We start from the raw sequence: 25,336 nt of genomic DNA on the forward strand, positions 1-25,336 counted from the left end.
GAAATGACCCTCTATCTGCCACAGCCTGGTGTTACGTGGGCGACCCATTGGCCTGGTCCAGCCACTCGGGTCTCCAACAATGAGAATCCTATGAGCTGGATCACCCTCAGGGAAACGCATCACATGGCTGTAGTGCCATAACTGACGCTCCCTCACAATGCAGGTAATGTGCCTCATTCGGGACTCCATGAGCAACCGCTCATTTGACACAAAGTCAAACCAGCAGTACCCAAGGATTTTCCGGAGAGACAGAGTACTGAAAGAGTCCAGACTTCATCTCAGGTCACTGGATAGCGTCCATGTCTCACAACTATATAGCAAAACAAGAAGCAGACTAAAGATATCAGGAGCGCCGCACACCCCTTTCCAGCGACCTCATGACCCCCCATGCTCTCCCAATCCGTCTACTGACTTCTTAGGAAGAGTCACCGGAGACATGAATGTCACTGCCAATTCAAGTAACCTCTCGATAAGGTCAACACTCTTAACGCAGACAAACATACTGCTGATGGCTGTGCCTAAGAGGTCATTAAAGGCCTTGATTTTGTTTTTTATCCATGACACTTGCAAGCCCAAACACTCAGATGCCTCACTCAGTCTCGAGAGCCCCAATCAGAGCCTCCATTGACTCCACGAAGATCACAGCATTGTCAGCAAAGTCAAGATCAGTGAATTTTTCTTCACCAACAGATGCCCAACAGTTCATCTGTGGTCACTTCACTTGATTGGACATGATTAGGAAAGGCACACACCTATCTATACAAAGTCCCACAGTTGACAATGTGTATCAGAGCAAAAATCAAGCCATGAGTTGAGAAAATTGCCTGTAAAACTGAGGCACAGATCTAAAAAAGGCAACAAAATAACTTCTGCAGCATTGAAACTTTCCAAGAGAACAGTGGTCTCCATAAATCTTAAATGGAAGAAGTTTGGGACAACCACGACTCTTCCTGGAGTTGTCTGCCTGGCTAAACTGAGAAAACAGGGAGGAGGGCCATCATAAGAAAGGTGACAAAGAACCTGATAGTCACTCTAGCTGAGCTCAAGAGAACCTGTGTGTAGATGAAATAAAACTTCTAGTAGGACAACCATCACTGAAACTCTAAACACATCTGGGCTTTATGGCAGAGTGGCCAGACAACATGTGAAAATCCACTTGGAGTTTGTAAAAAAGACCTAAAATACTATCAGACTATGAGAAACAAGATTCTCTGGTCTGGTGCAAACCATGACTGAACTATCTGGCTTAATTGCCATGTCTTGAGGAAACCAATCACTGCTTGTCACCAATGCAATACCATTCCAATGGTGGTGGCGTTATTCTGTGGGGTTGTTTTCCAGTGGCAGGGACTGGGAGGATAGTCAGGTTGAAAGAAAGCTGAAAGGGGCAAAGAAAAGATATCCTTAATGAAAACCTGCTCCAAAGCATTCTGGACCTCAGACTGATCAGAAGGATCACCATTCAAGGGGACAAAAACCCTAAGCATTAAGCAAACACAGCTGTGGCTTAGGATCATCTCTGTGAGTGTTCTTTAGTGGCCCAGCCAGACTTTCAGTCGAGCATCTCAAGAGAAACTAGAAAATAGCGACAGTCTCCATCCAACCTAACAGTTTAGAAGCATCTGCAGTGAAGAATGACAGGAAATCCCCACTTCTAGGTGTACAAAGCTTGTGTTGACATACCTAAGAACACTCCAGGCTGTAATTGCTGTCAAAGGGGCTTCAACAAAGTACTGAGTAAACGGTCTGAATACTTGTGTTAATGTGATATTTGAGTGTTTTCTTTTATTTGTGATGAATTTGCAAAAATTTCTAAACTCTTGATTTCTCTTTGCCATTCTAGGGTACTGAGTGCTAACTGATGAGGGAAAAAATGAATTTAAATAATTTTAGCACAAAGCTAAAAAGTGAAGATGTCTGAATACTTTCTGAAGGCACTACATATTTGGAAGAAAATGAACCACAGGGACTAAGTTACCTTATAATGGAACAGTGCTTAGTTTCTTGGTAAAAACAAAACGAAAATCTGAACAGAATTATTCGATGATGATAATGTGAGAAAGGGCAGCACTGCAGGGCAACAGCTAGGTCCTACTGCTTCAGAGATTCAATGTCCTGGGTTTGAACACTGGACCATGTCATTGACTGTGTGAAATCTACACATTCTCACTTTGTCTGTAGTTATTATTGGGTGCTCTGATTTTTCTCCTACATCCCCAAAGATATGTACGTCAGGTTCATTTGAGATTCCACATTGGTGGGGCAAGAGTGTGAGTGTTTATGAGCAAGGTAGGATGGCACAGATGATGCTGGTAGGATAGACGTCTACCACTTGCAACCCTGAATAGGATTAAATTAATGCTCCACCCCAAAATAATATATTTTTATATGTTACTTACCCCATGTTTTTAGTTATGTTAATCTCCAGTTTTTATGGAGATAGAAAATCTTCCGATAAGAATGGAGGAAAACCCACACAGACATGGGGAGAAAGTACTAACTCTACACAGACAGTGACTAGTCTAGAATTTGTTGAACTGGAACTCTGGAGCTGTGATGCAAAAATGCTAAACATTATGGCACTCTGAAAGATTTTAGTAATTTCAAAATGTAATAGTGAGGGCTAACTCATGACACACACCCTGTATGTTGCACTCATTTTCTGACTAAATGGGTATTTCATTCATTTGTCAAGAGTCCTATCTTCAATTCAGATCCATCAGAATGTGTTTCCTCTGTGTCTGATTTCAAAGAATTTACTTAGAAAATTTTGGCAAAAATGCATACATTTTGCTTGTTATGAGAATGGGAATGGATACTTGATGTGTGGATCATGTGACACAGGTAATGAGATTTTTATAATTGACATTTTTATATTGTTTGCTGTGGACCAGCGTTGGTCTCCACAGACACCTTTTCTGAGAAAAAATGTAATTTCTTTTACCCAACCATCTCTAAAAACTACTTATGAAATAAAGCATATAATTTTGGGGTTGAATATTCCTTTACGTGAATTTGAGAATTGAAGAATGAATAATATGAAGAAGAAACAGCCATTATCAAGATAAAATTGAGACATTTTGCAAAGTTACTACCATAACACAAATAGATTTGTGTTCATAGTGCAGCCTGAAGGGAATACTTTTGAAAATCTTTTCAAACCTTTCCATTGGGCGGGAGATGCATACTCCACAATGAAGTTCCACCATTGCGCTTCTCTAAAGCAATCTCCTCACCAATAAGTATGCTCCTTAGAGCTCACTGTCATGCTGGAGACCTTTGCTATCAGAATGTCATGGCTTATTAGAACATTAGAATATTAGAAAAAGTATAATACGAACAGGAGATTCAACCTTACAAGATTGTTCATCCTAAATTGCTCAAAATAACATCAAGTCAAGATTTTAATATGACTAAAGTCCTGCTCTCCACCACACTATTTGGTAATTTATTCCATGTGTCTATCGTTCTTTACATGAAAAAAAAAACTTCTAACATTTGTACAAAATCTACCCTTAACAAGGTTAATACCGTTTTCCATGTTATAAGGCAGAATTTATTTTAAAGTAACAACTAGAATCCACTATTTCCTTTTAGAATTATAAATAATTCAGTCATGTCCCCTGTTAATTTCTATTTGGTCAAGCTTTAAAGGTTCAGATTCTTTAATCTCTTGTCAAAACCCAAACCTCTCAGTTCTGGAACCAGCCTAGTCGCTCATCTATGAACTTTCTCTAGTACTGCCATGTCTTTTTTGTAATATGGATATGAAAACACAGTACTCAAGGTGAGAACTCACTAGTCTGTTATATAATCTAAGTGTAACATTCCTTGTCTTATACTCTACACAATGTCAGATATGACATATTATTATCTTTCTTGATTGCTTCAGTACACTGCCTGGATATAGACAATGATGAGTCAACTACAACTCCTATTTCCTTCTTATGAGGTGAACTTTCAAGGTTCAGACCTCTGATTATGTCTGGATGTTGGAATGAAAAACACATGATAGTTGCTTTGAGGCTTGATTCAGCTGTAAGGTTACTTAAAAAAATACCTTTATGTATTTAGTCACTGAAGCTGTTGTTCCATTCACTTACTGTACGTGCTGCATTCCATTTAAATTGGGAAGTCAGAATTTCCAAATTCTTAGTGTAAATTTTCAACTGGAACGCCCCACACAAGTCAGTTTTCCTCCTCAGTAACTTGGGCCTGGTCTGTCAATTCCAAGATTCTCTGACTTCCGATTACGACTTCAGTCCAAAATAGCAATGTTCACCATGAACTTTAGTGAAAGCTGTAGTAGTATACTGTTTATCCGCACTTCTGTCTATTTGTGTCTCATTAAATTACTTGAACACATAGTACTGTCCAACTTCCATCTGTGGACATTTTACTACAGTGTTTGGAAAAAACACCATAAAATACCACTTAATACATTGTTATCAACTTGCCTTTATTATAAAAAAGCAAGCACAACAAAAGATTTTCCTGGAGGTATTCATATTAGTTTTCCAAAGGTTTTACTGGAATGCAGTCAACATGGATATGACATCATTCCCAACTCTGACATTTGACTTTCGAGGTAAATGAAACAAAGCATTTCTCAACCTGCTAATCTAAGTATGTTGTCACAGGGAGCAGGGGTCTACCCTAGTAACATCTAAAGTAAAGTAGGAGCCAACCCTGGATAGGGTGCCACCAATGAGCACAACCAAACTCATTTATAATAGGCCATTTTACATTCACCAATCATATCTTTGAAATGTAAGGGAAACTCTGAAATATCTGGAGAAAAACCCATATAGACATCAAGGAAATGTGAAGACTCTGCACAGACAGTGTCTAGGTTGGGATTTGAACTTGGAACAATGGAGCTGTGATGGAAAAAACACTAAACACTGTGACACTCGGAAAGATTTTTGTATTTCAAAATGTAATACTGACGGATGAATCATGACACATGCCACACAATAATTACATTTATACAGAGCATTTCTTACCTACTCAGAGCGCTATACATAGGCAATGGGGAGTCACTTCAACCACCACCAATGTGTAACACCCATCTAGATAATGTGACGGGAGCCATTTTTGTAACAGTACACTCACCTCTCATTAGATATTAGGGGGGTAAGGGCTGAGAGAGATAGACAGTTAGAGACAGGGGATGATTAGAGGATGAGGCCACAATGGGCAAGTTAGCCAGGACATTGGGGACCCTGGGACTCCCAGGGATGTTTTATGACTACAGAAAGTGAAGACCTCAGTTTAACATATCATCCGAAGGACAGCATCATTGTTTCAGCATAATGTTTCCATGACTGCTTTGGGATCCACACACAGGCCACAGGGTAAGTGTCCCCTGATGGCCTCACTAACACTTCTGTAAGCAACAAGCTGTCCTAGATGGTCTCCCATCACAGTACTGGCCAGGCTCAAACATGCTAAGCTTCAGGTGGATTACCTGTTCTGAAGTGTAGCTGGTATTTGTTGCACCAGTCCAGCCGATGGGAAGAAGGGCAGAGTGGATGTTTTTCTCTTCTTCAACTTTTAAGCAGCGGATTATGGTTGTTTTGTGATATCCTTCAATGTAATGTGGCAGTGTTTCATGTGCATATAACTTGTGCCCATCATTTCATTTTTAATGGACCCTACACCATAACATGATTGCCACTCTGCATGTAATACCACCCATTAAGATTCTGCTAACCCTAATACCGCTTGGAAACTGTTTTATCCTGTAAATTGTATTTATTTTCTCATGACTTTGTGCTGCACTGTATTACTGCCCAAACTGTACATATGCAGACGCAAGGAGCAAAAAGGGTGAAATCTGTCAAGAGGAGGATGAAGTTGTAACATATTCATATAATGCGGATAACACACTTGTTGCAAAAGACCAAAAGGACCTTGTCATTCTCATTGTCAGTGCCATCAAGGTGCAACAGGAAACCTTTATTATTTTATTTGGCAACGCCTGGGAGCCCATTAAGTAGAGCATTAACCAAATTCTTCAAAGTTAACAAGACAGAAAGCTTAACATTTCACCGTTCCAGTTCAAAGCCCTTGGGCTCAATGATTGAGCTGCAATGTTTATTTCACAAATTGCTCTTTACTGCATCAGCAATTAAAATATAAATCATTTGCTGGACATGCCAGCGTGTGAGGCTGAAGCACACAATGTTAAACTGCCAGGACTGGGAATAAACTGTTTTACCAAATGACAAATGCACTTGATGCTGACTACTTCACCCTGCATTATGAATCATTAAGTGCAAAAGTAAACCGCAGCTACTATTTGGAAGAATTAATTAATTTCTATATAATATGTATTCTTTTAGAGAAAATGTCTTCAGTTTTATTATTTTCTATTTACTGCTCCTTGTCTCCATGTTGCTTATGTTTTGTTCGACAAGGTGGGTAGCACTGCAGGCGTAGCTCTTATGTCTGATAAACAGCAGCACACCACAGAACATAAGCTCTTATTATGTACCATTTTTTCCATTTTTAATCAGATCTACAGCATTGCTTTATTTCTTGTTAAGGGATACATAGCTAAAGGGGTTTGTCATCGTATGCAGAATGAAAAGTGCTACACAGGACTGATTTGTTGACAAAATAAATCTTCAGTTGTATGCAAAGATTCAATCATTCTCTAAATAGAAACAAATGTTTCAAAATTTTTGATGTGGTATCTAAAGAAACAATGCAACAGGGGTGATTTTAAGACAGCCGCTTCTGCAGTGTACTGTGATTCCTCGCCTTGCTCTTTAGAAAACTGGCACCAGCAGATATTGTGTGTCAGGAGTGTCTGGAATGAATTATAATAAAAGAAGAACAAATTGACAGGCATATGTGTAGGAAAGATTATATTTTAAACACCCTAACGTATTTGGTCACACAAGTATATGTAGTCATTACCACCTTTATTATTATAATTGCTGCTGAAAGATCATTTAATGACAGAGCAGTGAGACCCCAGCAGCAGACTGGAGACTGGCTGCTAATTAAAGCCTCGCCATTCTCTTAGAGTCCTGAAAGGCTTTTGGAACTTGAAAATAGATTATTGGCAAGCTTGGCAGAGACCATTAATAAAAATTCCCCAGCTTTCTGCAGAGTGTTGCCTATAGAATGAAGTTTAGATGCACTTTTCTGAAGCTGTACACAACAGCGAAATGGAATATTACATCAAAAACTAAAGGTTTCACCTCCACACTGCTTGCAATTTCTTTTACTTCATGGCAATGTGTGTCGTACTTCAAAAATGAATTCACAGATGACCAGAATTTTTTGTTCTTTCTATTGGAAAAGCAGGTTATAAAGTTTGATAGATGGAGAGTGTGCAGTGGAATGTTTAAAGAAAGTAAATCTATAGTATTACTATCTAGCTCTCACTCTCTCTCTCTCTCTCTCTCTCTCTCTCTCTCTCTCTCTCTCTCTCTCTATATATATATATATATATATATATATATATATATATATATATATATATATATATATATATATATATATATAAACTGTACTCCTGAGTATGACAAACAAATAAACAGGCTTTATTTCTTTAGCAACACTGTTCCAAGTATAAGTACAAGCATATAAAACAATTGCTCTAAGATACATTTTTGCAGTTGGCACACAGTTGTTTAAATAATTGACTCAGTGTTACACATCAGGTTAGTCATGGACTTAGAAATCATGAAATTTCTTTCTTTCTTTCTTTCTTTCTTTCTTTCTTTCTTTCTTTCTTTCTTTCTTTCTTTCTTTCTTTCTTTCTTTCTTTCTTTCTTTCTAAAGTTCAGTACCTTTGCCAATGTGCAGTTCATTTTTATTAAAATCACTTTTTCTAATGTTGTGCTCTGCAGTGGACTGGCCTCATCTTTCCAGCTGTTTCCTACCTTGCGCCCAGTCCTGCTAGGATACTCTCTGGTTCCCCAATAACCCTTAACTGGAATAAATAAGTTTTAAAATGTACATGTGTGTTCTTTTTTCAGATCTATACTGTCAACAACTGGTTAAATGTGGGAGCCAGTCCTTAACAGGATGCCAGGCCTTCACTGGGCTCTATCATACTACATTGAGAAATCCAGTAGTTTTGGGGGGATATTGGACACCTGATTAATCCATTGGAGGTCAAAAATTAGAATTGTGGAGTGTCCTTAAAAATACACTGTAAAAACATGTTATGGTGTTATAAATAATTTAGTGTCCATTATTGGGTTTGTGAGACAGCTACTCACAGGCTTAGTGTGATAGCAGTCAACTGCAAGCAGTTCACAGTTTATCCAGGGCTAGAGGCTTGAACAGAATGTTAGTGAAGAGAAGTTCATCCTATGATAAGCTCTGGAAGGATTTAAAAAATGGCAGATGTTATAGGATCCTCACGTAGGTGGTAATGCTTATCTTGGTTTGTATGATACTGAAGAGTGTAATGGTTGATAGCAGAAAATGATGGAGCTTACTGGTATTGAGAGAGGTAATGTTGCAGGGGAACAGTGATTTACCCTCAGAATCGTAAGCTTCTACCTTTTGTGCTCTTAGCTCTCTAGACTTGCAGCACCAGATTATAGCTTGGTGGTGAATGAAAAGGAAATTACTCTTTAGTTTGACTTTGTAATCTGTTTTTACTTTACAGCAACAACATTCTGTCTCTTTTTAACTCAGATGGAATCATGATAAGTTTTACTGAATCGGCCTGCAACATAGGCATTATCCTTGACACCAGTATGTGTTTTAAAACACACATCAAAAACTCTAAAACTTAATAATGAAAAATGAAGGTGGTTTCTAAAATATGGATTATAAGTCAGCAGAGCTAACTACAGCACCACGGAAGCTGTTGTATTGTACTTGCACCTTTTGTGAAAGTGTTTATTTGATATTTGGCCATCAGCCTTCACACATTATACAGTTGATGTCTACATTTTATCATTTATTACTAAAACATGAAAAACGCTTCTGTTTTAAGGATGTGTTTACATGTAGACACAAAACACACATCAAATTATTTCCCCTTACAATTCTGGGCAGCTCTCTCCCAGATAATCAATCAAGGCAGGAACTGGGGGAACTTCTTGCCCATTCTGAGTTGGTGGGGAGATGGTATAGCAGGCTGCCTGCTGCTTGGGCTTATCGACACGTTTAGAAGACAACAGATGCTGACTGAGAGGTGCGAAGGGATTTAAGGTGGGCCGGATTTACAAGTTTTTTGCGTTGGCTCTGGTAATTCTAGTGTTAATTCATTGTTCACCAGCTGTTCAATTCGTTCTTTATGCAGCTTTCAGTTAATTCAATTTGCTGCTGCAAGAATCACTGAAAGAACCAAAAGTACAAACACATAACTCCAATTCTCAAATCCCTACACTGGCTTTCAGTTAAGCTTAGGGCTGATTTCAAAATCCTCCTTCTTACATATAAAACCTTAAATGGTCAAGACCCAGCATAACCTGTCTGAATTTATCATTACTTACAAATTGGAGTGTGCATTAAGATTTCAGGATGTGGCCTACTATATACTGTATTCCAAGGATTAAAGAAATAAGAGTGGGATGCTGAGCTTCTAGTTACAGAGCACCAAAACAGTGGAACAATCTGCTTGCTTATATAAGAGATGCTCTTTCAGTCTTAGCTTTTCAATCCAGGCTGAAGATTTACTACTAGCAAACCCTGACTAGAGCTGCTGATTAGCTGTGTATATTGCATCTCTATTTATACAAAACTAGTAATTTATACAAAAAGGAGCTGTGCCACCCATTTAAGATGGGTTAAAGTCTAAATAATCAACATAGACCTCATAATTAATGTCTGCAGTGCACCATGCAATGCATATGTCTCTGTTATAAGCCATGGGATTCGTAAAACCAGTGTTAATGTATGTGATGCACCATCTATTGAAATTAAAATGCACTGCAGCTTATAAAAATGATTGTTATGTGCAATCTTTTGGAATAATAGAAAAATAACAACCAGACAGACATCCAGACAATTGTCCTTTTATGGTGGATATATGCAATACAATAATTATGAACCACTAATAACCCTCATATATTAATCATGGATATAGAGGTGCCTAGATGGAGGAGAAGATGATGACCAAATGAAAAGTGATGGACTGTATGAAGGGTGACCTAAGAAAGAAAGGAGTATCAGGCGAAAGAGTGAAAAACATACGAGAGTGGAGTAGGCTGATTCAGTACAGCAACCTTATATGAAAGTGGGAAATGCTTCAGAAGAAGCCTAACCCTCCTCTAATCTATTTCTCTTCTCTATTTTCTGCTGTGCCACTGCTCTACATCCAAGCTGCACACTATTGTTGAATGCCCAGTTAGGGGTTGATGGCCAGTTGGTGCCATTCTCCAGGACCATGATTGTGTCAGACTTTATCTGTTAAAACTGACTGTGAACCCCCATAGTTTTATTTTCTCAGGGATGCTTCTGACTGGAGATTTTGCTTTCATCTCCTACATCGTAAACTGCCCATAGTTCAACAATTAATTCATTTATGTTAATCAGTTTCCGTTCCCTTTGTTTTCCTATTTGTTTAGACAATTATGTGTATTTATGTGGGTACTCATTAGGCAAACAGTAAGTTGTAAAGTTTGTGTTTTTGTAGCTACATCTGTACTCATCACAGCACTTGTGACCTGTAACCAGTGAAGAGTGCTATGCAAAAATAAAATGAAAACTGAGGTTGATCTTGGTTTCATGATGAAATAGCTATTTGAACACTGCACACACAGAGTGTCTAAGGCTACGTTCATATTACAAGCCTCATTGCTCATTTCCAATTTTTTGCTCTGATTGGATTTGCCTAAATTGATAGTTCACATTCATAAGTACAAGTGACTTTTATCGAACTGTAATGGGAACTCATCTAACCTCTGAAATGTCACACAGATTCAATGATACATTTGTGCACGAGTCAACTGCATCCCCAGGAACAAAAAATGACCTATTTGTGAGATGACTTATGCATGGTATCAAAACCAACATAATAAGCACTCTAGTAGCTAGTGTATGTGTCGCATTTTGCTCTAAACGGCCCGACTAGTTTGTCAGCTGTACATAAGGTTGGGTCAAGGAGGCAAAAAATAAAGCCAGACAGTTAGCTTTTGCTGTTCTCAAAGTTATGTCTGGCACTATTGCACCACAGAGATGTGTGGGTACAAGGAAGACACAAGCAATGATGGAACTATGATTGTTGTCACATCTGTAGATTGCTTCTGTTGTTGCTGGCTGATGTTGGCAGAGCTCAGCCAATGCGTATAGGCAAAATAGCACATAAATTCTAATGTGACCAATTCTCACACATGTCTCATGGCCATGAATCGCATACGTACAGTATCCGATATAGGACCACATATGAAAGTGACTCAAACCTGATTTGAAAATATTAGATTTCTGTTTCCGCACAGCCCTGAAAATATCAGATCTGTGTCACATTTTAGCAAAAAATCAGATTTGAGTCATTTCGGCCTGGAACACAACTCAAATGTGTATGACCCACGAAAAGAGGCTGTTTTGTGCTATGCTGGTCAGAAGAACAAGGTGGTGTGGATTTTATTTACAGTTCGTATTATCTGTATTGAGGAGATTGTCTGCTTAAGATATTTACATCTTAATTGGTTTTCTTCATAACTAATTTAATATATATTTCATAGTATCACGGTAAAATTGCAGCATTCACTCAAAAATGGAGCACTAATGGGCTGTCCTGATAACCATGAGGCATTTTGCACATTATGGTCAAACAACAATGTACTCATTGGCACTTTAGAGTCAGTATTATGTAAGTTTTTGGGACAGAAAACTAGGCTACTGGAGAAAAGACAAGTCAAAATCAAGAGAACATCCATCCATCCATCCATCAACCAACCCGCTATATCCTAACTACATGGTCACGGGGGTCTGCTGGAGCCAATCCCAGACAACACAGGGCACAAGGCAGGAAACAAACCCCGGGTAGGGTGCCAGCCCACCGCAGTCAAGAGAACATCTTGATACCATTTGGAATCTAAGCTGTGGTGAGGTAATATACTTACATTACTTTCTTTACAACTCTGACTAGTGTTATACATTAGGAAAAGTCTTAATAATAAAAACTTAAAAACAGATTTTGTTCTAAGATGCTACTTTCTAAGTATCAGTAGTAATCACCACCATGTATGGTTTACATATGACAGATTTTTAGTAAGCAGACAATAAAAGGAAAACAAAATAGTTAATTCCGAAGATTTTTGGTTAATCGATATTTATAGCAATAAAGAAGTAATCTTACCTGTACCAAAGCTGCTTTAATCACTCTGCTGACATCCTGCCTCCATTCTGGGATATCAGGGTTATATTCATCGAGGTTTGGAGAAAACGACAGCAGTAAGGATTTGAAGAATTCTACAAAAAAACAACATAAAAAACATATATATAATTTTTAAACATTTAACACTACTAAATCTTTCTCTTAACTTATATCATAGTCATTTTATTTCCAGCTCTTCTATACCTATTTCATAAATATATTTAAACAATGTTTTGCTTTTATTAGTAAACCAGTAATGGTGCACTGCACAATAACGTGCAGTAAATACACTTGACTTAAGCTTTCCTAGTTTTCATCCTCTTTCTCTGTACGTTTACCATTCCTTTGCTCAGAGGTTGATGCGCTTGCTGCTTCCTGAGCAGCTCTTCTTTTCTCCAACATAGTGGCCCACTTCTTCTATTCTTTTGTCAGCATCTTTACACGTTAAAACTGATTAAGTCAGTGTTGGTGTTGCAATTACTTAGTACGTTTTCTTGAATTTTTCACTTAAGCTGACACTTAAGTCTTCAATCTGCCTCAAGAATGATTTAAGATGTGAAGAGGTAGGGGAAGTGACGGCGAAGTTGGTAGGGAATGAGAACAGCACCTGTACACATGCGCTGCAAGGCTGCCCTGCTGGCCACTGCTGAGAGTTGATTCTACAATAAAATAACAATAAAAATAAAAAGAGGAATAACCTTGGAGGTCAATCATCACCCGCAAGCAGATAGTAGACTTCACATAGTATATGTGTACCAAATTTCAGGTCAATAGTTCAAATGGTTTGCAAGCTACAGGTGATTTAACATAATGGACAGACAAACCAACAGTCACGATAGCGTATTATATAAGAAGATGTTATCTCTATCAATTTGTAGAACATGTTGTGACGCGTAAGTCACTGCCTTGCACCTGAGAGAAGATGCTGAGCCCAAAGGCTTCAAGAAAACCAACTTTTCTCTACTCAAAACAGGAACAGTCAGGGCATTTATTCAAACGGATACTACCACTTTCAATGCACCCAGATTCAACAAACAAGCAGGGACAGGGCCAAGTCAGTGGCTGGATTAGAATATTCCCCGCATCAACCATCAGGTGTTACGTGGGGAGGCTGAGAACTTGCAGTTACTTAGTTGTGCTGCAAACCTGATGCGATGGACAAGCAATCCTCAATAGATGCTTCAGCCATGTTTCGGCATGCAGCACCATTGGGAAGGGTCTCAAAAAAGCTCAAAAATCTCACAATGTAAAGTAGTGAACTGCGTCAACAAGAATTAAACACCATGTGCAATCTCATAAGAAGTTCTGTGCAGGCTAATGTGGGGTACTAGGCTGTATGAGGCATGGGGCACCAGATGTGCACTGGGCAATGACACCATTGCAAAAGAAATGAAGCTGCAACCAGTGAGCAAAACTTAAGTGTATGTTTAAGACACTAAAGAGCAAATGACCCAGCAGCGGTCAAGGGTGCTGAACCCTCTACTTACAGTGAAATAGAAGCCACTGGAGTTGGCAAGGGGACAGAATACTTGCTGGCTGTCTGAGAGACATACATGCAATTCCAAGTACACTCTTAAAAATAATGATTATTTAATGGCACATTATGGTTCTTTACTGGTTTGTATGGTTCCTCATAGAGCTATTGCTTGACAAAGAATCATTTCATTCTAGGAAGGGATCTTGCATAGGAAGCTGGTTCTTTGTGCTTTGAAAAATAATCCTAATATATAAGGAAAAAAAATTAAATCATTAATGTAGAGTGTGCTGCAGGACACTAACAGATTAAGAAAACCTGTGTTACTGGACGTGTGCAGCAAGAGTCCTGTTAAGATCATAACCCATTAGTATTTCACAAATCTATTGCCATCTAGTCATGATTATTTACTGTAGCAGATCTAAGTCAAATAAAGGGTCTTTCTGGAATTTTCATGTTGATGAGTCTTCTGGGAACCAAAGATATTTCCCCTATGGCATCACTCTGAACAACCACTCTGGTACTTTTAATTTTTAAGAGTGTACACCTAAAATGTCCAATGTTCACGCTGGGCAAGGCTGAAGGGAGACCATCCTCTGGCCTTCACCTTTTTAGGTGTCAACATAAGGGTCTCAGATATTAAAGCACGCAACCCAGAGGCTGTCTGAGACTTGAGGATGAAGTCTCATTGGCAAGAAAGCCCAAAGTCATGTGTCAGAGAGAGAGAGAGAGAGCTAGAGAGTGACAAGGTGGAGTGCTCATGCAGTGGTGACAAGTTGGAAAATATGGAGAGCCAGAACTTATGATAGACAGGAGCTTAACAATAGAATCCCTGAAGCCTACAAAAAACTTTTGATCCCAGCCCACCTTAAATTCCTTCGCACCTCTCTATTAGCATCTTTTGTTTTGTAAATGTGTCGATCAGCACAAGCAGCAAGCAGCCTGCTATCTCATCACCCCCTAACCAAACACTGACACACCTCAAGTCACAGAGATGTTTCTCAGAGCTAAAATCTGTTGATCTGGTTGTGTGGTGCATGGAACTGTATCGGGTAAATAATATATCGTCATTTGGAATACATACTGTACATTTCATGTGTGTTCCGTTTCTACAATTATCTGTGTAAATTTCAGGATGAAATGAGAGGCAGGAATTGTTGAACACATAACTAAAAAAGAAATGTTTTTCATATTTAAGTAATAATTGACAAAATGTAGACATGAAGTGTATAATGTGTGAAGACTGAAGTCCAAATATCAAATAAACACTTTCAAAAATGGTACAAGTATGACAAAACAAGTGTGCTTTTATTCAAGAATATAACTGCAGAAAAAGAACTTGTGTTAGGGTGCAACATTGACATGACCGCTTGGGTGGTGCAGCGGTAAGAACTGCTGATTTGTAATCAAGACGTTCCCAGTTCAATCCTGGGCACCTCTGTTTTGAGTAGTAGGCTGCTCTTTATTGTTACTATTATAGAATAAAAACATGCATTTGATTTGAGTCTGTAACAGCCGGTATAAATTTATGGTACTTGTAAAGGTTAGCGTTTTTTTTTTATTCAGTTTTACTCTCTCAGTCACGTTCACGCTCCCCCCCAATCTGACACTGCTATAACAGAGGTGAACTCCAATGAGGATGAGGGTTCTAGATTGGAGAAAGAGAACAGAACCCCACCCTGCAAGAAACGTCCACTCACATATAAGAACAACGCAGCTGCACCAGGCGTAAAGGTGAAAGATAGCACCGTTTGGATGCAGCAAGAGGTTGGGTGTCGTCCTGCCAGTGAATCTGCCACATGCATGTCCTTCAATGAAATAGAGGAGCTTCTACTTGCAGCTAAAGTCTTTTCAGTACACATATAGTTTGTCAACATGCCCGTATCGATCAAACAGAGGAAGCTCTGTGGTCTACTTTGACTTTACGCTGAAGGAAGATAAGTAAATGAATCAAGGTAAATAATATTCTATCTGGCTTTTATATAAGTAACATATAAATGTTTTTCATATAAAGACCATCACAAAACATAATCACAAATGGAACTTTGTAAGATATCTTGGCGAGCTCGGCATGTGCAATGCCACTCCTTATTCAGGAAAAGATCCCAGTCGTCCCACAGGGGAAAGACTTTCCAAGACTAAGTCCATAAAGCTTATGAAACCATTTCTGGACAAAGGCAGAACCGTAACAACAGGAGCTTATATAACTCTCAAGCAAAATTTAAAAATCCTAACATGGCATGTGAAGAGGAACACCACATTTACATCTCAGTGGGAAAATAAAAATGTATTACTACATCTGCAGTGGTCAGCAAAACCTATATAAGACATGGTGAATTGTAGTCTTATCAATCCAGGCCTCTTGAAAAACAAAATATCAATAACTGGGTAATAAAAAATAATTTCCAGGCAAACAGTGAATGAAAACATTAAATAACAGACAGAAGAAATGGGTTATATCCAGATACTGACAAAACAATAATAAACTATTAAACTTTGCTGTGATACATCTTCTTTCACACAAGTTCTTTTTCGAAAGCACCTTTTCACAATATTATTCTACTAAAATTTTCACAATACTCTTTTGACGTAAGGCTATTACATCAAGTTTATACTTATCTTTCCTAAAAAGACATTTTTTGGTTTGAAGAAAAAGTTTGTATTTCAAATACACAAACTGTGAGGCTTTTAAATATTTTATAATTTTGCTGAAATTCAAGCATAAAAACAAACTTGCTGCAGAAAACCTAAACTACCACACTCCACTTAAAGAGGCTCTCTCCAAGCTTGTACATTTTGCGTGTCAGAATATAAAAACCTCTCTTTGAACAAAAACAACCTTGAATAAGTGAAAACCAGCACTACTATATGGTGGACTTTCAAGTAAAATGATGATGTGCACAGATTTATCCTTAATCATATTCAAGGGCACAAAAGGGGAGGGGAAGCAAACATTAAACAGCTCCAGTATTAATAAAATGATTTATCATCACTGAACCAGCTGCTGGGCTGGTAATTAAACAGTTTTTTTTTTATGTTGGAAACTATCTGCCAAACAGGAGTCACACAGAAAAAAAACAAACTTTTTATTACATTTATTATGTAAACTTTCATCAGCTCTTAATTCATTTAATAAAAGTAAGTACAGTATAACCATAAATTGAGATCTTCAATACTAAAACCAGAATTGTGTTAAAGCCATTACTTACTCGGTAATAGGTCACTTTGATTAACCATTTTAAAATGTACAAACTGATTTAGAGAAATTGAATGCAATACTATAGATAGATACCGTAGACAGACAGATTTATTATTTCTTTTACTTAATTCAACTCTTCCACCTGACAAACACTTCCACTGACATCACAGAACTTTTACAATGAATGATTCTCAAAATAAAAATGGATTATCTGCATAAACGTACTACAGATTAAGCAGATTTGATTCAGCGGTTTTGACATTCTTAACCTAAAACACATTCAAACAAATGCTTTGTTATTGTTTTAACTTTTGAACAAGGTATTCAGTTCAGCTCAGTTCAACTCAATTTATTTTAATATTATATCTTTCTCAGAAGACAGCCAGAGTGTGCATAGACAGAATCAAAATATAGTAAAGGTACAAAACACAATGCAATATTTAAATACATATACAGGAAATTCATACATTCATTTAAGTATAGAGTCAAGTTTACTGTCACGTGTACACAATACAATGAAATACAAATTCTTATTTGTATGTTTCCTCAGTACAGTTCAGATATCGACAGACAGACAGACAGACAGACAGACAGACAGACAGACAGACAGACAGACAGACAGACAGACAGATAGATAGATAGATAGATAGATAGATAGATAGATAGATAGATAGATAGATAGATAGATAGATAGATAGATAGATAGATAGATAGATGAAGGGTGCGACAGAGTAACTAATGGCTTTTCAGTTCCCTCTTTTAGAATGAAGGAAGACCCACTGGAAGCCCTATGACCTAACATCTAGGAGAATAACTGTGACTCTGCTTCTTCCATTTGTATGGCCATATGTGCCCAAACTATACCAAAAATCGGCATTCAGTTTGAATCCAGCTACCCAAGAGGTTAGACCTCCAGGCAAAATAAGCTTAACCTGACAAAGGTTCACCTGAAATGCTTATATGTGGTGCTTTGGCACATTATTCTTTCATTTTCTTATTGGATACCTTTGCCATGTCTCAATTTTGTTCACTGTATATAGTATACTAGCCAAAGCCTGCTGTAGCATAGAATAGCAACGGGAAACGGTGAGAAAGGAATTCAGAAATCAAGAAGAAATAAATACTTCTTGAAAGACGCAGTTGTGAATAGGTGTTGTGGTGGAGACGACAGATAATGAGTCGAAAGATCTACTCGTACTACAATATCAGGTCTGTGCTCTGGTCTTTGGGTATCTGACAGTGCATGTAGAATTTCCGGCCAAGCAGGATTACATGTGAAAGTGATAAATAAATCAGGCTTTCCGAATTTATGTACTATGGCCATGGCATCCTGATAGTTTTGTTGCATGTATGTACTTGGACTTCCTGGAAATGTGGACGGTAATATGATAATTTTGCCTACACATGCGTTGTTATTTTCAGCGTTTGCTTGCAGTGCATCTGATAGTCCTTTGTATTGTTCCACGCGCAGATCTTGTTGATGTAATCTGAGATAGTTGAGATGCATGCCCTCTGTTTTAACATATGCATTGTAATGGACGGCCAGGTCCCATGTCAGGTCGGGACGCCCCTGCTGTATATGGTCCAGGGGAGCAGCCATGGGCTCCTTACTACCTCCCCCGGGACGCTTGGTGGCAGCCTCCCTGGAGTGCAAAATACTAAATGTATTCCTCATTGCTAATCTGTACGTGTAAAATTGGCATTGAGTAAGCCTTATTCGCTTGGCGGTTCTTTTATCAGGAACATGTTGTAAATCTTTGTCCCAGCCAATGTCTCCATAAGGGAATAAAAGTGGGTAAACCATAGGATTGCAATTCATATTGAGCGTGGAAATCTGTTTACAGGAGTTGCCTATGGGATAGAAGCAAATGTCCCTTTCGGCAGGCGGTTCGCCATCTTCTCCGACGAAAATCGCTGCAACATTGGTGTGACATGTCAGGGCATTGTATCGATGTAAATCCTGTCTAGGGTTTTCCTTGAAAACCATTCGTACAGATACTGTTGGATTGGACTGAGCGATTTCATGCATGTGTTTGTATGATTTAGCAAAGGGGTTGATGGCTCTGAGCATGGAATCTAGCTGGAGAAGTACATTTTCGCTGCATGCAGAGTTTGCTTTATTTTGTAAGGGTACTTTAGTAGCTTGCGCTGTGTCAAAAACATACAACTGTCCATATCCTGGAGAGGTAGAAGCGTATAGTGGAGAGATTTGGTGATAAATTTGCCCGTGTATTTTAAAACAGTATGGTCTGTGGCCAGGAGGTTGAGTTATCTGTGCACCCATGGAAGCAAGTGCAAGAGAAGAGTTGTATTCTCGAATGTGTTCACGATAATTTTTAGCTTCTGATGTTTGCTGTGTATGAAGCTGCTGTAAAGACACAGGTGGCTCCTGCTAAAGGCGGTAGAGCTACTTTACTGTTGTGGCAACACCTCGAGTACTTGTTGGATGTATTACACTCAGCAGGCCAGTATAGTGCATAACATTGTTTGCACTGCTGGTCTGGAGTCCCAATGTTGTACTCTTGGATGGGAAGACTGGAATTAGGTGAAGAAGTACCTGTGGTAACGGGAAGAGGATTGTGTGTATATCTGCTGAGACTGCGTTGGTTTGGAAACGTTGCTTTGCAGATGTCGCATTGCAAGAGTTGTGAATGAGTTTTGTTGTGTTTAGTCAGACAATCCTGTGTAGTGAACTTCTTATTGCATTTCAGGCACTCATATAGTTGTTGGGAAGAATGCCTTTTCTTGTGTTTAGCAAGTGAGGTTCGCGTTTGAAACGTTTTGTTGCAGGAATCACACTGGAAGAATGTGGGGAAGGGTTTGGAGGAGGACGAATAGGAATCGAGAAATGCCGTGTCGGCTGCGTGTGGGTGGGACCGGTTTTGAAGAAGAGCCACAGGCAGCATGGGGAAGGGTTTGGAAGAGGGCAAATAGGAATTGAGAAATGCCGTGTCGGCTGCGTGTGGGTGGGACCGGTTTTGAAGAAGAGACACAGGCAGCATGGGGAAGGGTTTGGAAGAGGACGAATAGGAATCGAGAAATGCCGTGTCGGCTGCATGTGGGCGGGACCAGTTTTGAAGTGGAAGCAGGATGAACCAGAAGAGATATATATATAAGAGATAGTAAATATATACTATAATATATATATAGCATATATTGCATATATATATATATATATATATATATATATATATAATATAGTATATACTGCAAGCAATGTTTGTCTGAGAACCATCCTTCTGGCTCTGACGAGGTAAGCAATACCACACTAGGATGAGAGAGATGCTGACACTAACACTAGAGGAAAGATTGACCCCGCAGCCCACCCCAGAAACTCGGGGTGGAGGATGGTGCCGGGCAGTGAGCACAGGGCCCTCTAGAGGATTTCGGCCCTCAGGTCACCCTCATGAAGTCTGTTTCTGATTGTTTGGTCAGAGACATTCACACCAGTGGCCTGCTGGAGGTCATTTTATAGGACTCTGGCAGTGCTCACACTGTTCCTCCTTGTCCAAAGGAGCAGATACCGGTCCTGCTGATTGCTTAAAGACCTTCTACGGCCCTGTCCAGCTCTCCCAGAGTAACTGCCTGTCTCCTGGAATCTCCTCCATGCCCTTGAGACTGTGCTGGGAGACATATTAACCTTCTTCTGGCAATGGCACATATTGATGTGCCATCCTGGAGAAGTTGGACTACCTGCGCAACTCTGTAGGGTCCAGGTATCACCTCATGCTGCCAGTAGTGACACTGACCTTAGGCAAATGCAACACTAGTGAAAAAACAGTCAGAAAAGATGAGGAGGGAAAAATGTCAGTGGCCTCCACCGGTTAAAGCATTCCTGTTTTGAGGGTCATCTCATTGTTGCCCCTCTAGTGCACCTGTTGTTAATTTCATTAACACCAAAGCAGCTGAAACTGATTAACAACCCCCTCTGCTACTTAACTGACCAGATCAATATCCCAGACATTTCATTGACTTGATGCTATACTCTGATTAAAAAGTGCACCATTAATTTTCTGAGCAGTTTATATATATATATATATACACAGTATACAGTATATTATATATATATATGTACAGTATATATTATATATACTGTATAATCACACATGTGTGACTGGGGATCACCTTCCAGGCTCGACTGAGATAAGCGAGAGGAAGTGCTATTACTAATGGTATCGTCTCTTACTTCATCAGCATTAAGAAGACAACCAGTGAGGGCACCCAGCCCCAGCCATGATGCCCATAGCAGGCCCCGGCCCTTCCAGTCGCGACACCATAAAATGGGAGGACCCCAGAAACTGGCATCTTATTCAAGACCAGGCAATTCGAGGTTAAGCTATAACATTTGAGCCTCTGTGTAAGATACAAGACCAAAAGACAAACAAAGAGAATGCTGTGTGGGCTGATTTTGATTAATGTCTTTTTTATTTTGTTTGTGCCTCTAGTTTTACTACTTTTTTCTTTTATCATAATTAAATGGAGTTACTGTGGTTGGTACCCCAACAATTCTTCTGCTTTAATTTGGTTCCTTACCACCAGTCACAATACACATACATACATTTATTTGTTCTTATATGGGTATATACTGTTGTGATTTCCAATGGCACTGTACCATTTGCCAGAAAGCAGAAATAAGTAAAGTGACAGTGCACTCTGGCTGAAGGCTTTAATTATCCTGTTTCCTTTTCTAATGCAGTGATTGCTGTATATGTAATGAACAGAAAGCAGCTGGGTGCTGGTAATGTTCTGTACCACCTTCATCACCCTTTGCTAGGTTTTACAGTGCTGAGTCAAGCAGGTCCTGTACCACGTTGCATTGTAGCTAGTGATGATGGACTCCAATGTGCAATTGTAGATGTTCGTGAGAACAGATGAAGAAATGTGAGCTACATCAGACATCTGAGGAAGTAAAAGTACTGATGAGCAAGAGACAACAGACAAAAAGTGTTGTGCCCACTTCAGCTCATCCCTTATAGTCACTCCAAAGAATTTAAAGTTGCTCACTCTTTCAACAGCATCCCCTCTGATGCAGATGTTAGTGTGGTCCTTCTACAGCTTTCTGAATACTATGGGTGAGATTATTGTGTCACCAGGAAAAAAAAAAACTTCTCTGTAAAACGTCCTGGTATTGTTGGTGATGGTGATGTCATCAGCAAATTTAATGATGGAGTTGGTTGTGTTTTTGCCATACAATCATTGGTGAACAAAGCGTACAGAAGAGGGCTCAACATACTAACCTGTGGAGTGCCTGTGTTGAGAGTCAGTATGGAGGATGTGATGCTGCCAATCTTCAAATCATCAGGTCAGTTGGATATGAAGTCCAGAATCCATTTGGGGGAATGACACTGAGTCCTAATCGAGGCATTGGTGATTCGACTTTGATGGTCCAATAGCGTTAAATACTGAGCTGTAATCTATAAACAGGAATCTGCCATAACAGTTTCTATTATCCAGATGTGCTGTTGGTAAGTGCAAGAGATATGGCATTCTCTGTGGACCAGCTGTAATGATATGCAAACTGGAGGTGATCATGACAATCTGGAATAATCTCTTTAATGCGTTCAAGCATCAATTTCTTAAAGCACTTGACTGCAGTTAGTGCCACTGGAGTTAGTGCCATCGGTCTGTATTCATTTAGACAATCCACTTTTGTTTTCTTGGGCATAGGGATAATCGATGTCCTTCTGAAGCACGCAAAAAGCACAGATTCTCTTAATGAAATATTAAAGATGTCAGTGAAGACGTTAGCTAATTGGTTACTAGGTGTTCTTAAAACATGCCCAAAAATTTCATCTGGACCAGATGCCCTGTGGACATTTAACTCGTTTAAAAGTAACCCTTACATCATATACAGAAACAGATAATAATAATAATAATAATTCTTTACATTCATAGAGCACTTTTCTCACTACTCAAAGCGCTCTCCATGCAGGGAGGAGCCAGGATGTGAACCCATGATCTCCTTACTGCAAGGCAGCAGCACTACTACTGTGCCACCAGTGTGGACGAATCAGATCAAATGGCATGATGCTTGTTGTCATGGTCAAAACAGAAACCAATAAATTCTTCTGGAACGTGAAAGGAACATGATATTGCATTAAGTTATACTTTGTAGTCCATAAGCATCACTATTCCTTGGCAAAGATTGTGCGGCTCATTGGTTATTCCATGTCTAGTTTGCTCCTGTACCAGCCAGTTTGAGTTCTTTTCTGACTGTGTGCCTGCATATCTTGTACATTTCCCTGTCACTGTTTTTAAATGCATTGCTGCATGCTATCAAACAAATTCTTGATATCAGTGGTGATCCACAATTTCTTTTTAGGAAATATATAGACTGTTTTTGTAGCCTTGCTGTCATCTGTACATTTTATGACGAGTCTCAAAACATGTTGCAAGTTACACAATCAAAGCAATTCTGGAGCTTTTTCTCTCTTTCTTTAGTCCAGCACTGAATCATTTTCTAGCTGGCTCATCACATTTCAGTCTGTTTTTTAAAGCTTGCAGTAGAAGTACAAATAGATAATCAGATTGTCAGAGATATGAGTAGCAGGCAGTAAGCAACTTTTATTGAGGTGTAGCAGCAATCCAGAATATTAGAACCCCTTGTGGGACAGGTGACATGCTCCTGATATGTAGGGTGAGTGTTCACTAAATATGATTTGTTGAAGTCACCACCAACAACAAGTAATCCCTCATGGTGAAAACGTTAGTATTTTGTGATAATGCCGATTGTTTAGTGCATTGCTCGTGTTGGCTTGTAACAAATGCAAAAGATCTTTGAAATGTACTGATCTGAAACACAGTGGCTCAGAGGTTAGGGTGATTGTCATGTAGTTTCAAGGAAGGGGGTATGAATTTTAGTCCAGTCATTGTCTGTGGGAAATTTACTCTATAATTTTTCACCAGATTATGGAGGACTGAAAATGGATGAATCCACTTAAAATACTGAAATTATGAAACTTACTGTATATCAAGTAAAATAAAAGAAATTCAGGTAAGTTAAGAAATAGCCTGTAGGCTGAGGAAAGGAAAACAAAAAGTGAAGTTGCCAAGTTTCCTGGATAAGGTAATCATCTAAAGCAGGGGTAGGCAACGTCGGTCCTGGAGTGCCACAGTATGTGCAGGTTTTTGTTCCAACCCAGTTCCTTAACGAGAACTCTATTATTGCTGATGAAGCACATATTGCTTAAGTGACATATTAATGCTTCATTTTAGTGGTCTCACTTGTTAAGGTTCTCCAACCTTAATTGCTTATTTCAATCTTAAACTGCTGCATTCAGTGTTTTAATTGCTCCTTATTAGCAATAAGATGTAAAACAGGGGTAGGCAATGTCGGTCCTGGTGAGCCGCAGTGGCTACAGGTTTTCATTCCAACCCAATTGCTTAATTAGAAACCAATCATTGCCAATCTCAGACCTTATTTAATTTTACGGCTTGTTAGTCTGTGCAATGTAAGGCTTTTATATCGTAGATTTTTTTCCTTTCCAAGGATATCATCCAAATGATTTGAAGCCTAAAACAGATCATTTTCAGTCTGTCACATTTTTCTATTAAGTGTTTTATTAAATCAAACCGTGCATGATGAACACACATAGATGTAATTGGAAAAAAGCTAGCTGGAGAACTGCTGGCTGCTTTGTCTTTTACATCTTATTGCTAATAAGGAGCAATTAAAACACTGAATGCAGCAGTTTAAGATTGAAATAAGCAATTAAGGTTGGAGAACCTTAACAAGCGAGACCACTAAAATGAAGCATTAAAATGTCACTTAAGCAATATGTGCTTCATCAGCAATAATTGAGTTCTCGTTAAGGAACTGGGTTGGAACAAAAACCTGCACATACTGTGGCACTCCAGGACCGACGTTGCCTACCCCTGATCTAAAGGACCCATATTACTTTGAGAAAAGCAAAACTAAAGTCTCACTGACCTAGGGCAACTAATTGTGCAATGTCATGAGTCAAAGATAGTGTACATTCGTTTTAATTGTCACAAGGAAATTACATACTTTATATCATAGGAGGACTCATGGGAATATACATCATATTTTGAGGGTCACAGAAAGCACAACAATTTCTTCCAATAATCAATGAAATTCATCCACACTTACAATCTTGTAGTTGCTTAATCCAGTTTAAGTTTGCAATGGGCCAGAGCCTATCCTAGCAGTAGTGGACAGAAGGCAGGAAACAACCCTAGACAGGGTCCCAGTTTATTGGAGGACAACCACAACTACATTTGCTCACAACAGAGGCAATTTTTAGTCCCCCAATTAACCTAACCTGCATGTTTTCTGAGGATGTGGGAAGGAAAACAGATTAACTGGCAACAACCACTGTACCAGCCCATGAATGGAATAATGTTT

General features: G+C 39.0%; 1 protein-coding gene across 1 annotated transcript in view; it reads right to left on the reverse strand.

Moving 5' to 3' along the window:
- The window catches only part of sorcs3a (sortilin related VPS10 domain containing receptor 3a), a 1,273,344-nt gene that overhangs the window by 70,203 nt on the left and 1,177,805 nt on the right, over window positions 1-25,336 (reverse strand). The window contains exon 22 of the mRNA XM_051922209.1: window positions 12,281-12,393. Coding sequence (XP_051778169.1) covers window positions 12,281-12,393 — 113 coding nt within the window. The remainder of the gene's footprint in view (window positions 1-12,280; window positions 12,394-25,336) is intronic.

This window comes from Erpetoichthys calabaricus, chromosome 2, assembly GCF_900747795.2.
Source record: "Erpetoichthys calabaricus chromosome 2, fErpCal1.3, whole genome shotgun sequence".
In the NCBI taxonomy this organism is placed as follows: Eukaryota; Metazoa; Chordata; class Cladistia; order Polypteriformes; family Polypteridae; genus Erpetoichthys; species Erpetoichthys calabaricus.